The following is a 17,439-nucleotide window of genomic DNA, read 5'->3' on the forward strand; positions in this document are numbered from 1 at the left end:
AGAGTATGTGAGCGGAGTGGAGCGGCAACAATTTCCCCTCCACACTCAGAGCATTTAATAATCACTCCGCTCCAGCTCCGCTTCGGGTTTACCATTTCCCGCTCCACTCCGCGCTCACTGATACCAGAAACACCGTTCCTGGCTAAAGTATTTCAGTATGTTTGAAATGTTATGTTCATAATGTAGCCTAAATTAAAATAAAAAATAAAATAACAGGAGAGTTTCAAAGTGGCAAACTTTTTTTTCTACCACATGCCAAACTAATAACATGGTTGTCAGCATTAAAAGTTATAATTGCTGCTTTTGCTGTGCAAATTTTGTTTGTGATGAAAATAACAGTAAATTTTCGTCAGTTATTTTATCTACAGATCGATGCATTTCTTACAGATTTCTGCTCATTTAAAATCAGATACAGATTAAGTAGCACTGCAAGATTACATTAGTTTAAAAGCGATTGCATGATTGCGTGTGAAGCGACCTGTTTAAATCATGCTTTAACCCAGAAATATTCAGTCAAAGGTACAGACAAACTCCTTGAGAACTAGCCTGTAATGTGCTGTACCTGTTTAAATCATGCTTTAAATATGTTTACCATGTGAATTCTTGCTAAATATGAAAATTATGGGCAGTTGGCATGAATTCTCTGTGCTCTGCTCCCACTCCACTCCGCTCACATACTCTTCCCCTAACATACTCAACCCTAAACCTGACACTCTGTGCTCTGCTCCCACTCCACTCCGCTCACATACTCTGGCCTTAACTTGGTTAACGTTAGTCCTGACATTTGCCGTTGGCTCTGATGTCTCTTTTGTGGTTAAACAAGCCATAATTCGTTTTGGTAAATCTAACAGGTAATATTTGGTCATTATTCTATTAATCTATTAATATGTCAAAATGGAAATAAAAAGAGGCAATACTGTTTGATATAATATTTAGTTTATATACATTTCCCTGAACTACATTTCTGCAGCTATTAATAAGTTTAAATGAAAGGAGGCAGTGGTGTTTGATATCATATTTCGTGAAATTTGTGTACTTGGTATAGAGAAACGCGCACAGACCTACATCACCAGACTATTTGCTTATTCTTCTCAGTACTTTAGACTGCGATGGAAACGTAGACAACAACAGGTTTGGGGGAAAAAAAGTTACTGGGAATAAAGTTCCTGGGACAAGTTCTAGGAATAGAGGCTTATGTGTACTGTGTCTAAAATAACATATATTCAGTAAGACTATTCTCGTGGAAATGGAGACAAATTGCAGATATTAATCATTCTGTTTAGACTGCAAAGGAGGGGGTACAACAACAGGGAGAGAGAGAGAGTAAAGTACAGCCAGTCCTGTTGTTCTGGTGCATGTCTGGACTTGGATGCTTTTTTTAAGTTTGTTATAAGGTATGATTCACAGAGAGATAATTAAGGAACCTCTGGGGAATTCCAGATTTTCCAGATGAGTGTTTGCCCAGTTTCCCATTTATCACACACACCTCACAATGTACAAGTACAGCCCATGCTCCAAGATTTTGGAATAGCAGGTGCAAATTTGTATAATTATCCTCTATTAAATGTACTAAAGATGTTGTAAGTCTAACTCCCCCATTTGCATCAATTGTCTCTAAGTATAAAACAATTGTCTCTAATAAAACAATGAACATAGACTGATCTCCGCTCTCACCTCCAGGGCCTGGAAGATTGCTCTGCGGTAGGAGGCCAGCTTAGTGTAGGATGACTGGTTGAAAAACTTTGGGAAGGCTGTGATTGAGTCGAGTTTGTCAGCAGACACCTGCAAGATACACATGACACCGGGGTCAGAAAGTAACCAGGGTTCAGGGCAAGAATGCTTGAAATTCAAAACATGACCTTGTAATTAATACATGTTCGTAGCATTTTATTTATATATATATAATAACAAAAATGTTAAGTTCATAATTTTATATGTAATACTTTCTCTCTATATACATTTATTTATATATGTACAATTACAGAAAATATGAGTTCATGTTTAAATTAGTTTTATATATAATAATCAGTTTTGCAGAGTATTTATGTCTAAAATGTATTTGAAATGCATATATTTCATTCTAAGTATACAAATACATTTACACATTATGCACTTAATAAAAATACGCTGCAGTTGTTCTTTTAGTATACTAAACTGGTGTACTTAAAGTCTACTAAACTGGAACAACTAATTTTGTCCTCAATGCACTTTAATTGTGCGGAAGTAGTCCTAAGTAGTGCTAGTAGTGATTGTGTTTAAGTGGAACTATTGCAAGTACTGTATACTTAGGTACACTTTAAATATCTTGCATTTAAAGACCGATATTATTCAAAGATCATACAGTCCTCATCAATAGTGACATTAAAACACATTTTAGGCTTAATATTAAGAAATGTGCATTGTGCACAAATAGTACTCCAAATAAAGATTAATTATAATTTTTATACCAATAAGTCTCAAGTGATATATCAGTAAATATGTTAATAGATTTGAACTATACTTAGTATGAAATAAATGTGTTTTAAATATTACTTTTTTTACTAGGGCAGCTACAGATGGAAACTGAAAATTTTAGTTTTGTTTCAAAATTCACATAACAGCAGAGCTTCTGTTCAAACTAGTGATGTCAGACGTACCTCAGGATCAAATAAAAACTTCAATAAAACAATTTAACAATACCGGTTTTTCTACAGTATCAGTAGTATCAATTCAATATATTATTCTAGTGCTGCCACCGAGGTCAGCTGTAGTTTATTTAAGTCTGTTCAAGCCTGGTGAAAGTACTGGTGTACACCTATTCTGAAAATTATGGTAATCTCCAGGCTATATAATAACTTTACCATAGGGCTGGGTGATATGGACAAAAAATGCAAAAAAAAAAAAAAACAATTTTCATATCAGTCGATATCAATAATTATCACAATAAATGTCAAATCTTTATTTCTTTCAAATTTACAGGTATATTTTTGCTCCAAAGTTTTAAACTAATCTTTATTGTCAAAACATGCCAGACTATTCACGTTTCTTCATGTGCTAACGGGTGATATTGCTTCAAATATATTGAACAGGTTTGTGTTACCTGACATTGACGGCACATATCTTTGCCACAGTTTGAAGCGCAGGGTACAATATTAATAATATGACAGTTGACAGTAGTAGGCTAGTAGCTTGAGTTAGAATGCAGATGTAAATTTATGTTCATTAACAAAAATAGTAACGTAAATATTGCAAGAAGCTTTTTAGGGTAAAATTTAAATATTCTGACTGTTTGAGTTTTATTACAATTAACCATTGGTCTTTCATAGTAGCATACATTTAGATCATGATAACGACAGTTAAATCATGCATTCAGTATAAATGCACAAATGCTATAGCTTAATCACAAAAGATACTGTAATTACATGCCATTAGGCTACTCCTTTACTATATTTAATACATCTACATTAATAATATAATAAGATTCTGCATGAATATCCCACATTTCTGCCACAATATCATGGTGCAGTTAGTGTTACTACAGTAAATCCACGGTAAATGATGGCGATTTAAACGTAACGATAAAAAGCCTTCTGACTGTTTTCCCTATTTGTCAGCGCTGTTTGATCTGGCTTTAAACTAGTGTTCTTCGCTGGATCTCACATTGCTGTTTAGTGGTCTCGTGACTGTGGTGATCAAGTGAACGCATCTGCTCTAGTAAGCTTACGCTGCGCTGCTGTTTAAACTTTGAGCCGAGTGGATTAATGGTCCTTGTGGCACAGTTCAAATGAGTAGCCTATATTACTAAATTCGTGTGACATTATTGGTTAATGGTTATTATTTACATTAACTTTAAAAAAACGAGCATATTCAATGGCTTTTTGGCTTTTACACTGCTACTGAAATTGATACTGAAATTTTACTGCTATTAGTATCAACTACTGTGGTATTCTGGTATTCTGACAACACTTCATTTTGTTTGTTACCTCTGAGAATTTTCCATCACCAAACCACTGTAGCCAGCGCATGCCGTGGGAGGCCTGCCTCTTTCCTGTTGCTCTCCAGGTCACCACCATCCCTGGCCACCAAGAAAAGCCCTTTATTTTGCCCCAGACTAACTCTCCAATACCAAAGCCTTTATTGTCCTGAGGAGCAGAAATGTAAATAAGACACAGTTCACCTTGATTTCATATTTTCTGCTCACTGATACCTGTATCAGGTTTCAACCGGAAGACGTCATAAATTTCAGTGAATAATGGGATATAAGATTTCTGTTCCTTAAACATAGCTATCTGAAAATATGGCTTCTTCATTACTAGTTTTATGGTGCTTTTTGTTCCTTTTCAGCCTGGACATACTGCTAAATAATTTCTTTTGTGTTCCACAGAAAACGAAAAATCATACAGGTTTGAACTCGTAGATTTTAATTTATGAGTGAACTATCCCTTTAAATTAGATGGACAATTAACATTATCACTGCACAGATTTCTTTGATCCAGTTACACAAAAAGGATAATCACATGCTCAGTAGTACTCAGATAGCTGGATTGAGCCTGGACTGAGTAACAGGTGAAACCTCTGACACTGAGCTTGTCTGAGCATGACTCTCAATCAATCAGGACCATTATAGCAGCGCTGTTGTTTCCTCACCTGTGCGAGTGTCTATGAGTATTTCTGAGTCTGTGGTCAACAGTGACTTACCCAGATGCTACAACCCACAAAACCCCTATTCAAGACCTCTTTGTCTTGGTCATAAGTGCTCTCTAAATGCACAGCTGTCTGTCTTAGTGATGTGCAAAGAAGAGGATAAACCATGAGAACAAAGGTTGTTATCTTCACATTCAAACAGAGTCTTTCTAAAAGGTTACTGTTACATGTCAAAGGCAGGTGGACAAATATAAGTACTCATGTGTTGTTTGTGCATGAACATAAAGAGGAACGAGACATGATAGGATAGGTGGATAGGTGTCTGTCTGTGTGTGTGTGTGTGTGTGTGTGTGTGTGTGTGTGTGTGTGTGTGTGTGTGAGAGAGAGAGAGAGAGAGAGAGGTGTCCTGGTACCTTGTACTCAGGTTGGCTGACTGTGTCAGTTGTTGAAATGGATGTGGTGCTGCTCTGTGCAGAGTCTTTAGAGTCCTGTTCCATGAGTTCTAGTGCAGGACCCTCAGGAACACTAGATACCTACAAACACATACAATTACAAGTCACAGTAAAGCTATGCAAATAAACCACAAAACAAAATAACACAACAAAAATAAAATAACAACAACAACAAAAGTATATGGGCCAAATGTAAACAAAACAAACCCCAAAACAAAACATGAAACAGAAAAATAAAACAGAAAAAAGTCAAAACACAACAAATAACAAAAAATAAAGGAAAAACACAAAACATAAACAAATCAAAAATTTAAATAAAAAATAAAATAAATATAAATAAATAAAATAAAACAAAAATAAAACAGAATTAAAAAATAAAAAGTTACAATGATAGTTACAATGAAAGTCAAGGGGGCATTTGTAAACAAAACCAACCCCAAATCAAAACACAAAACAGAAAAATAAAACATAAAAAAAAATCAAAACACAACAAATAACAAAACAAACCCATAAAACATAAAAAAAATAAAAATAAAATAAAAATAATAAAATAAATATAAATCAATAAAACAAAACAAAAATAAAAATTAACAAGTTACAATGATAGTTACAATAAAAGTCTAGAGGGCAAATGTGTAGCTGCTGCTCTCACAGACTTCCAATGCAACTACATTTCTGTCAACATGTTTTATGTGTGTTTTTACAATCTGTGAGAGTAGTCAAAATAATTTTTTGTGGTAAGTGATGGCATGCCACAGAGATATCCATACACCTTAAGTTAAATTTAACCTAAATAGTTGCACTGTGGAACATGGTAGCTGGTTTAAGCTGGTCATGACCTGTTTTTGTCAGCAGAATCCTTGGATAAGATGGTTTTCCAGGGGTGTTTTTCTTGTAGAATGACATACCTCGCTGCTTTACTATCATAGTACAACGCATTGTAGAATAAATATAGAATGTAGAATAATAAATGAACAAACTAGTCCTGTAACTGTCACACATCTGTCACTAAAACCACGCTGCTTCATAGGGTTGTCATTAAGAATGTCACGCAAGTGGTGGAGTAACAGCTTCTACTAATTAATTGGTTTGAGATTTAATTCATGTCAGAATATTGTTGTAATTAACAAACATTAAACAACATTAAAATTGTTCTGCAAATTCTCTCCAAACCATAATGCAATACACACTTTGTCTGTCTGTTCTCATTTTGAAAATATATCGAAAAGGGGAGTGGGTGATTTTCCCTACTTGAATTCCAAGACCACTGTTTTGATTGGCTGGGGTACAGGCAACTTTAGACTGTCTGACAACATAAAGACACAGTGATAGACAGCTCGACTTAAAGGTGTTGAGTTAAGTGCGAGGAGCTGACAGTGGCATGACAGCTTTAATCTGCCGCGAGGGTGATCTCTGTATGCCGGCCTTGATTTCACTGTGACTGACGGACAGAAATTCGCTTTAAGAATAAAGAGGCTTTGTGTGTGCGAATGTGAGCATTACCAAGTTGTTTTGATCCTGTTTGCTATGTCCCCTCTCTCTGTTGCAGGGTTTACTGTGAGCTGTCAGTCCTGCCTGGAAAATTGTCCTTGGACGAGGCCTTTGCCGCAGACCCGTCTCACAACCGGACCCAACGTCAGCCTTTTCCTGAAACAATAATGCCATGACAATAACAAAAAACACAAGTAAACAAAAAAATCCCACCAGAACGTCCTCTAAATGGCGAAGACATACTCCGGATATTAATAATACATACATTATAATAATTAATAATAATAAATTAATAGAACAATTGAAAGGTGCGGTATAATAATAAATAAACAAAAAAAAAATAATCAATAAACACTATAATAAATTAATAAATAATAAATAATTAATAAACATTAATAATTTTAGCTTTACATGCTAGCTTCGAAAAGTGTTTACATAACGGTCAGCAGCCGTATACAACGGACAACAGCTTCAGCAAATTTAATAAAAGGAAAATTTTTCATGAAATGTAAACATTACAAGATACACAGTGGTTACAATAACTAATGACTACAAATCTAAACTTAAAAATACTTTTTCGACCGACGAAAGAGAAAACTCAGTAAAGTGTTTTAAGCCATTCAAGCACAAGACAGTGCTAAAGAGATTTCAGTGTGGTACTCATGTGCTGTGATAGACCGGTTCTTTGTGCTTGAACGCATGTAAAAAGCCATAGCCTGGACAGCATTTGCAAGTCCCAATTTGAGTTCTCTTTCTTGTCTTCTTGAGCAAATGCACACAAACTAAGCCATTCTAATATAAGTGGCTGACATTTTGACATGTAAATGGGTAGGATTCATTTTTTTGTCTTACCTGTTTTATTTTCCGCTTTCTTATCCAGCAATGTATTTTTCCATTCTTTGTGTTGTCCTTGGCTGCATTAATCAGTAGACTCTAACATTCTTTTAGAGCCCCTGGGATTCAACCCTATTTTCTTCATGTTTGGGGAATACTATAGGGTCTAAATTGTAGCCTATATTCAATTATATTATTGTAGGGTATCAAGTTTTTGATGTTTTAATGATAGCATAACTGCTGAAGATGCTCCTTATTTGATGACATCTTTATTTACAGAAGTTCCAGAAATTAAAGTTATTAATTTTTAACATTAACTTCAATTTTAAATATATATATATATATATATATATATATATATATATATATATATATATATATATATATATATATATATATATATATATATAAAATATCAAAATATCAATCTGCAAAACAAAACATGTTTTTTGCATTCAATCCATTATCACAGTTAATTCATGGGATTTTTTTTTAAGGAATAACCACATCGCCTTTAAATTCCATGGGTTAATATTTTAGATACATTTTTACTTTGTCTGAGTTGCAAGGTGTCAGATCTGATGATGAACGGCCACGCATGGGTGACTGGATTTTGTTGCTATGGAAATGGCAAATGAGGGATGAAACAGGGATGTTCCCAAACTGGCTCGGATGAATATGTCCTCAGAACATCTATCAGTGTTCGTTACAAAGCGGACAGAATGTGGACATCTGCTGCATATTTACAATTTTATAGACAGGAATAGTCAAGTAATGAGCTCACTAATTCCATATATTTAATAATTTTACCTAAAAACTCAACCTGCTACACACAGCACAGCACCTGTTCAGTCTGTAAACTGTATAAATGCCCTTAATCGAACACATATCTTCTACATTTTGCTTTTTTTCTCTTTTTTTGCACCAGTTTTATCAATACAGAGTAAAACCGCAGATCAGCATAAGCACTACAGAACAGATATAAAATAGTCATTTCTGCTTATCATGATTTATCTGATTGTAAGTAGTCTTTGCAGTAGAGAATGAATAGCCCTTATCACCTTGAACGGTGAAATGTGTTGATGGAAAGATATGCATCACAACAACAAACACACAGACATGTATACACATGCACACAGTTTGCAGTTAGCACATGTGAATGGCAGAGTGTTTGTTTAAAGAGGGAGGGGGCAGGAATGCTGCACAATGTGATCTTCTGCATGTCTTATTTCATTACGCTGATAAAAGTGATACCAAACTCAGGTTTCTATGTGTTTTCCTCCATCTGTTCAGACAGGTTTCATGATGTTTGTTTATGACATGAATGAATGGACGCATATATGATTACACCACTAATTTTGTTGTGTTTTTCTTCTCAGTTATTTAACAATACTGCCATTGGTTTAAAAAATAATCATATTTCCTGTAGTAAAGCAACTATGTTTTGTCCTGTTTCAGCCATGTGTCTGGAAACAGCAGCAAAATCAGCTTTAGAATGTGAATCGCTCTGTCAGTGTGCGATAAGATCGGATGTGTAGTACGTAAATTCTCACCTCACTGTAGGAGGAATCCCAGGCACTGTCTTCCTCTGTGTCAGAGCGCTTACGAGATCTCTTTCTTCTGATGCTGTTCTCACTCTCATCTGAAAGAATAAGAGAGCTCTTGACAAGGTATAAGAAATTTCAGACACGTAGATATACTGCATAATACTTTATTCTAAGCTTACCTGGTTATGAAATTTCATTTCATTTCATTTATTCAACTGTAATGAATAGCAGTATGTAGTATTTGTAATAGTAATATGTGACATAAATGAACAACACTGTGTGCGATCAAAACCAGAAAAATAAATTCCAGACAGCAAATATTTCTCCTTAATAATCAAACTAATTTTTGACACTGTCTGTAACATTGCTAATTTCCATTAAAAATACAAGCAGAAAAGCTAAGGCAATGCACCAAGATAAATATTATAACTCAGTGCTCCAAAAGTATGACTACATTTGTGTTCAAATAAGACTAGTGTGACAGAATTGCTTAAGTTATATCCAATATTTAAATTCTTGTCATAATCATCAGGATATCTAGCATTCCCATGTAAAAACACATTTCAATTTTACAGGAATTACGTTGATAACAGTAGTACTAGTGATAAAGTAGTAGTAGTAGTCTGTGTACCTGCGGGTGAGGCTGCGCCTCCGTTCTGTTTGGGGCAGAAAGGTGAAGGTGGCTCTGCCGCAGTGAGTGGGCTGTTCTCATTGGTCATCTCCAGACTGCTGTTGTGCTCTGACAATCCCTCTCCCACCGACATGTCACCATTCACAGCAGCCTGAAAAAAGAGACATTCTGTTTACAACATTTGGACAACTCAAAATCTTCTATATCAAACAAGCAAAACAACAACAGAACTACACCCCATGTCACCTGGCAAAACTTAGGTGTGTTACGGTACAGGTGTTTGCTATTCTCATTCATAAAAATGATACTAATGTTGAGCAGGTCCAAACATCTCTACAACATCACTGTCACTCTAACACAGCACCCATTATGGTTATCAACGAATGGTGACATGTAGCACCAGACTCTGTCACCCTAACCAGCATCATCACACACACCCCTCCTCGTAAACAAGTCAAAGCACATCAGAGACCTACGTCAGCAGCATCACATGCATGCGTAGTGGTACTTTTTTGAATGGTGGCGGACACTGACAGAGAAGAGAAGAATTGTCTTAAAAAGTTATTTTTGTTTTCTTTGCACACACTAAGTATTCTCGTAGCTTAAATAAATGCAGCCTTCGTGAGCATTAGAGACTTCCTAAAGGCTGTGCTATTAGACTAATTAAGACAAATATGTTTTAATAGTGTTTAAACTTAGCAAGTGTGATTGTATGATAAGCTTGAATCATTTTAATGAATCAGACCACAGCGTCCCTTTCTACGAATTACAGATTTGCTTGTCACTCAAAAAATCCCTGCTTTGCATTGTACTGTAGATATATAGTCTATTAAAATGTTATATTTGTCATATTTAGTTTATGGTGCATCTGAGAAAAAAAAAACTTTCAAGTAAAGACAAATATCAAAATGTCCATAAATAACATACAGGTGAAAAATATTCATATGATAGGACATATTAGTGTTTCTGTATAAAATTGAAAAACTATACTAATGAACCAGAGAGGACACTGTTTTCTATAAGCACAGGCACTAAGTAAAGCACACAGGCTGTAGGGAGTGTGTTCATGATTGTGGGAACAATACAAGCTGCTGTCACATTTCTGGAAACGTTCACTGGAATGCCAGACATCTTTCATGCCACAGCTGTGCTGCAGTGGATCAGAGCTCTTGCCACATGCACACACAAGCACACACTCCCACCAACCACAAAATTCATGCTGAATGTGTAAGTGGTTAGTCCTTACAAGTTCTAAATAAAAATGGTTCGTGCATGCAAATATTCATCATTTAACAAAAGCTTTGTACACAGCTCATCCAAGCAGACGTTAGAGTCTTAAATGGATATTCACCCAAAAAATGAAAACTATGCCATCATTCATTCACCCTCATGCTATTCCAAACCCATAAGACCTTGGTTAATTTTCAAAGCACAAATGAAGATATTTTATTGAAATCTATGAGGTTTCTGTCCTTCCGCCGAAAGTCCAGGTGACCAAAACCTAGAAGATCCTTAAAAGGCCTTAAAGGTGTCAGACAGTAAAAGTAATCCATAAGTATCAAATGGTTTAATCCAAGTCTGCAAGGGAACTGTAAGGGATAGTTCACTCAAAAATGAAAATTTTGTCTTCATTTACTTACCCTCATATTGTTCCAGACCTATAGAAGAAAGCTGTTTGTTTCTTTCTTCTGTTGAACATAAAACAAGATATTTTGAAGGATGTTGGTAACCAAACAGTTGGCTGTAGCCATTTTTTCCATACCATAGAAGTTAATTCTCTCCCCTTCAGAATATCTTCTTTTGTGCCCAACAGAAGAAAGTCATATAGGTTTGGAACAACTTGAGGAAGAATAAATGATGACAGAATAATTTTTCTTCTTCTTCTTATTAATGAACTGAGCAATGACTGACACACATCCATAGAGCACATGCACATGACACACAAGCTTTCATGTTTACTTTATGTGATGTGCTGTGTGTTTACAATTGACTAAAAGCCTAAATTAATTCAGTACATCATATAAAGCCATCAGATCTCTTCACAAGACTTGGATTAAACCAGGTTAAAAGATTTATGGGATTTATTTGGAACAAGATGAGGTTGAGTAAATAATGATAGCATTTTCTTTTTTCGGTGAACTATGATCACTTCAACTTAGTATGTGTTTTATAATAACACAATGACTGGAACATCTGATTTTTTTTTCCCTCACCTAGGAATGACAATCCTGAAACATGCATTATTGCTAATGTCATCAGCATGATGCATAGGATCACCTCATGACCGGGTAAATCTCTCTGTAGATCAAAGCACGAGCTGCTCAAATCACCTTAGCATGAAAACACAAGAGTAAGCTTCCATAAAAATGAACCATGTATTCTGTTTAAGGAGGTAAGTAGAGGCTGGACAGGTGAAAGGGTTTATGGGCTCCTTCACTCATTCAGTTTATCTTTCTACTGGCTCCTAATGGCACCCCCTGCACTAGTTTTGCTTAAATGGGCCCCTGGTTCAAGCTTTTGAAAGGCAGAAGAAAGTCAACGGATCAAACCAGGTGGCTCAGATCCCTTTATACCACATAATACTACACACACACACACACACACACCAAGGAATAGCAATGTGTGGAAACTCACTGTTATTTCCCAGAGTTCTGTGTGTGTCTGCTGCCATGCTTGCCAACCATGTGAACACACACTCTCACAGTAGCCAAAGGCATATTTGAGCACACTGATGAGCAGACAGGCTCATCAGATTACAGTTATGTTAAAGCAGACATACATAATTCCAGACAAGATGCAACATGAGCAAAATGTGGAAGCACATGTCATGTTGTCAAACCTGTAAAACAACTTGTTTTAGCCCGTAAAGCCTGTTATCACACAATTAATCCACGAGTGAAACTCGAAATGACAACACAAACCACACAGTATCCAGCCTGAAGGGGGTATTCCACTCAAAAATGAAAATTCTGTCATCAGATTTATTCATCCTCATGTCATTCCAAACCTGTATGACTTTCTGTGGAACATTAAAATGATATATTGAAGAGTGTTGGTAACAAAACAGTTTTGTTTAACAGTAACTTCCACGAAGCCTTGACATTTTTCAAAATACTTTCATTCAAATTCCACAGAAGAAAAGAAAGTCATACAGATTTGAGGTGAGAGTAACAGAGTTTTTTGGTGAAATATCCCTTTTAACTTAAAACGCTACGGCTGCGACAAATGACTTTATCATAATAGTCAATTAATCTATTAATAATTCCTTCATTAATCAATTCAATCAATATTCCAGTTCTCTCAAGTACAAGTGCAATAATGTGCAATGTGTTTATATTATGTATATATAATGTAAGTTTATACAATATATGTTACACATTGTATAGGTTACCAAATAAAAGTGAATTACATTTTTTATTAAATTTGTGTTCATTTAAAACCTAATTATCCAAATGACTTCATATGATAGTGTTTGGCAAGAATTTTTGAATACTTAATGTTTCAAACAAACCTTAAGTCAAACAAATCTCCCTTAAAGCTAACCAAACTGAGAAATCCCCCAAACGTTGTTCTTACAACGTGCACTGCAAATGGAGAGGGTGCCAGGATTACTTCGTTTTCACATTCAGGTCATAAATATGACAAGATTCGGGATTTCAGAAAAAAAATAATACTGGTATAGTGACAGCTCTACACCACAGACTTCTATTTCTGCCAGCGCATTTTTCCTTACAAACTAAGAGCCAAGTTAAAATTACTCTCTGTGGTTACCGACAGCATAGAAAAAATGTTGTCAGTAGTGTAACCCGTATTTAACCCAAACATTCCTTGAAGTTAAAAATAAATTATTATGTTAGAACACTGACATGCTAAAAACAGAGTAAAAGGAGGTTAAGACATCTCATAATACAGATTTGTTAGTACAGACTAGGTTCAGTTGAGTTCAAAATGACATGGCACGTGTTCTTGGGCATCTGAATGGCCAGTATGCTTCTCTCTCCTCCCCGGCCAAGCAGCTGGTCTGTGGGATCCAGAGCACTTCCTCAGCTCAGCCAGGTGCAGCATTCAAAGAGCCTGCTCTCTCTCTCTCTCTCTCTCTCTCTATTAATTTCACTCTATCTCCCATAAAAAAACATTTAGAGCAGCACCAAAACAAAGAGAACAAGACATCATCCAACACAAACAGTCACTAAAAAACAGTTAGAGCAGCTCTTCCTCCAAGAGAACCAGACACTACCATCTTCCCTCTCTCTCTCCCCTTTCTCTAATCCCATAAATTCCTCTGCACCTTTGGCCTCATTTTGAACCCAAAACACCAGAGACGAGTGAGACACCCACAACACTCCACACCTCCACACACTGTTTGTGTGTAGGAGAGAAAAAAAGGTTTCTGATGTGAAAGTAAGGCTGATATTATTCAAGTGATGCAGATACTGGAACAGTGTGTCAGGGTGGATGTTGGATTTTCAGCAAATAGAGGTCAAAGCTTTTGCATTACGTTGGGATATAGTCCATAAGCCTGCTCAATATGGAGAAGAAAATGCAATAAACTTGCGATATGTCATGAAACCACTGAAAGTTGTTTTGAAAACTCTAGTCGCCATTCATTGCATTTGCATAAAAAGAAACCCGAATGATTTTCAAAATGTCCCATTCTGTGTTCCCCAGAAAAAAGAAAGTGAGTAAAGGGTGGGTAAATCATGACAGAAAACTAATGCTATCACAACACTCTTTCTTTATCTTACCGTGGCAGTCATCTTGTCGCTTTCCGCCATGATAGCGGAGGAGTATTTGTTGGATGGCATCACTATTTCAGTCGTTTTTTTTTTATTTCTTCCTCTCTATCCTGTCAAAAAAGAAATATTAGACTTGGATGAATGACAAAAAGAAGCAAAATATATCAAATCTAGAGATATGAACCCAATGACTTCAAAAAACATATGGACCTCTGAGAAAAGATAAATGGATAAGTGTTATAGACTTCAGCTAAACAGTGACCTCTGTCTCAGCAAAATATGTGATCACGAAACACACTCTCAAAATTTCCTTCACGAACAATGAATAGAAAAATGGTTAAAATAATAATGACTTCATATACTGAAAAGCCATTACACAATCATTGACACAGCTTCATAGACATATACAGAACAGTATCGATCTGTATGTACTCCGCAATCTGTTGCGGTTGTGATTAGGTTTTACTTCCATTTTCTGATTTTCGATGTCTGTTTCAGGTAATGATAGTCTAGGTAAAGCCATTATAAGACCACAGCAGCCTAGACAAAATAGTCTTATGTAATATTATGCCTTAATAAGAAAATAAAGACAACTATATCATTTAACATACAGTTCACAACATTTCATCATTGACTTCAACCTAACATTCTTTAGAGTTTTCTTAGTGTTTGTCTGTAAGTGCAATTGTCACAACTCATTTATAGATCGTCATAACTCATTTGCTTGTCTGAAAAATGTGGTAACTTCATCAAAACATTTAATTCATGCTTCAAACCCTAGCAATTGTGTCAGTACCTGGTCTGACAGATTTTGAAAACTGAATGGATCATTTTGCGTTTGGTGGCTCACACAATAATGTTTAGAAGTTGTGAAGAGTTTGACAATTGCACAGAGAATCAGCTCATCAGTTTTGATCAGCAAGCCATGAGCATTTAGTTATTGTGCAAACTGTAGACAATTGTACTTACTGATTTGCAAACATGGGACAAAACACATGCAATTTGCTTAAAACACTAAGAAATTCAAATCTGGTGTAAACAAGAAACTAACTGTTCACACTATGAGAAAAACGGCTGTGTTCCTTTAATCCTAAAACACAACACAATGCAATGTGCAATTCAAAATATGGGTAAAACCAACTGTGAAAATTACTTCATATTAACATGGTACATCGGACATTATTTTACAGACTTTTCTTAGAGGTCAGAAATCTGAACTTATTGTTACAAAAAACAATCTATTTGAGAATTGGGCCAAAGCGATTGAAAAAATCTTTAATTCTTTCTTGAATGCCATGGCAGATAGAAAGTCATACAGTTTTGGAATGTCATGTTTAGTATCATAGAGTTCATGTTCCTCTGTAGTCGAGGTCGAATCATTCATCCTATCAACACAACACTCATCAGTCATTCATACTTTCAGATCACAGCTGTTGTTCATGTTGCACCCTGAGGGGGGTGAATGTGTTTCTGTGTCATTATAACTCATAACGACCTTTTCTCATTGCTTTGAAGGCAGTTTTTTGTACAGTCTATATCCGACATACACACTAGTTTTGGGGAAACAGGAAAACTGGGGAAAGTGACGAACCCGTACAGGACACAGGCAAGGCCTCCAGATGCATCCTACAAGAAATGGCTAAAGGACATTGTGCTTAAGTCTGCAGACAAGAAAGTGCAAGTACACACACAAAGCCATTTACTTCTTAACTTCTATGGATCTCATTTCAAGTCCATTATCTAAGTGACAATGTGCACGTTTTCCTTATGGATCCTATAAACACACATGCTCTCTCCACAGCCCAGTGGGAGGACTGAGAAGTGAATAAGAGTGAATACAATGAGAGGCCACATCAAAGGTCTGTATGAATGACACAGATTGTGGACTGAACCTAATGTGAGGAAGGTTTTTGTATTAATGCAGTTTTGAGTGTGTGTGTATGTGTGTGTTTGTAACTGCCACAATGATCACAAAACCTATATTAAGTTTCACATAAAAAGAGATTAAGTTCATTATCAAATTCTATTATGAATAATAAAAATAATACAAAACAAGTTTCCTCAAGTACTGTAAGTGTAGAAAAGTAGGGTAGTTTCAAATGGTGCATTTAAGACATCTTCGTTCATATTTACAATTTGGAAAAATTATGCAAATACAGAATTGATCAATAAATGTTGATACAAAATCAAGAATAAAGAATGTGCATCAAGTCTGTAATCTCTGTTATGTTTTTATGTGAAATGTATTGTTATTCAATCGAAATTGTACAATAACATTAATAAGTGTAACATTATCGAAAGAGAAAAAGCCTCACACCCTAAATCCTTGTGGTAGCCTATTCCTAGTCTACATGTCCCAGCGGGCGCCTTGATATCAATTTGATGTCAAATTTTAGTCAAGACTTGATCAAGATGCTGTAAGATCATTTTAAATTCAGTTTGGATGGCAATTTCTTCCAGTGGTAATTGGGTGAAAATAGGAAGTAATCTCACACTGACATTGTTTTAAAGCAGAGGTAGGCAACGTTGGTCCTGGAGTGCCGATGTCCTGCAGAGTTTAGCTCCAACCCTGAAAAAAAACTCACTTGTCTGTTGCCTTAGTAATCCTTAAAACCTTGATTAGCTTGTTCAGGTGTGTTTGATTAGGGTTAGAGCTAAACTCTGCAGGACAGCACCACTCCAGGACCGATGTTGCCTACCCATAGTTTAAAGGGTTACTCCACCCCAAAATGAAAATTTTGTCATTAATCACTAAGTACGTTTACATAGACACTTTTTGCTTCCATCAGAATGAATTCATTCTGATTGACGAATCCGAACGTAGTGTTTACATGAATGCTAAATAAAGTGATCGGGTTTATATGTGCGTTTATATGTCACTAGCTTTTGATCGGATTTACTCTTTTGACATGCACACACTGCATGAATATACAGGGTTTCGCGCTGTCGTCGCATACTGTTTTAAAAAGCACATGTGATATTTATCTACTTTGGGTCCTAATTAGTCGATGACCAACATATGAACTGTTGTACAATGCTGATTAATTAAAACCAGTCCGATTACGCCCCTTACACATTTTCACATCAGGAGTTAAACAGGGACTGGTGGGATGTTGTGCTGCTGC

At 35.8% G+C, this 17,439-nt stretch overlaps 1 protein-coding gene and 1 long non-coding RNA gene across 3 annotated transcripts in view; one reads left to right on the plus strand and one right to left on the minus strand.

The window, feature by feature from the left end:
- The window catches only part of LOC122135075, a 28,618-nt gene extending 21,870 nt beyond the window's left edge, over positions 1-6,748 (plus strand). Inside the window, exon 3 of the long non-coding RNA XR_006153302.1 lies at positions 6,625-6,748. This is a non-coding gene — a long non-coding RNA (uncharacterized LOC122135075). The remainder of the gene's footprint in view (positions 1-6,624) is intronic.
- The window catches only part of LOC109101547 (DNA (cytosine-5)-methyltransferase 3B-like), a 41,673-nt gene that overhangs the window by 18,186 nt on the left and 6,048 nt on the right, over positions 1-17,439 (minus strand). The window contains exons 1-8 of one of the 2 annotated variants that reach the window (XM_042712919.1): positions 16,814-16,835; positions 14,324-14,424; positions 9,579-9,729; positions 8,954-9,042; positions 6,579-6,722; positions 5,037-5,156; positions 3,963-4,121; positions 1,675-1,782 (exon numbers count right to left, since the gene is read on the minus strand). In XM_042712919.1, coding sequence (XP_042568853.1) covers positions 1,675-1,782; positions 3,963-4,121; positions 5,037-5,156; positions 6,579-6,722; positions 8,954-9,042; positions 9,579-9,729; positions 14,324-14,383 — 831 coding nt within the window. In that variant the 5' untranslated portion in view covers positions 14,384-14,424; positions 16,814-16,835. Of the gene's footprint in view, positions 1-1,674; positions 1,783-3,962; positions 4,122-5,036; positions 5,157-6,578; positions 6,723-8,953; positions 9,043-9,578; positions 9,730-14,323; positions 14,425-16,813; positions 16,836-17,439 lie in introns of those variants that run through there. The other variant, XM_042712918.1, reaches the window with a different exon arrangement.

This window comes from Cyprinus carpio, chromosome A23 (genome assembly GCF_018340385.1).
Source record: "Cyprinus carpio isolate SPL01 chromosome A23, ASM1834038v1, whole genome shotgun sequence".
NCBI lineage: Eukaryota > Metazoa > Chordata > Actinopteri > Cypriniformes > Cyprinidae > Cyprinus > Cyprinus carpio.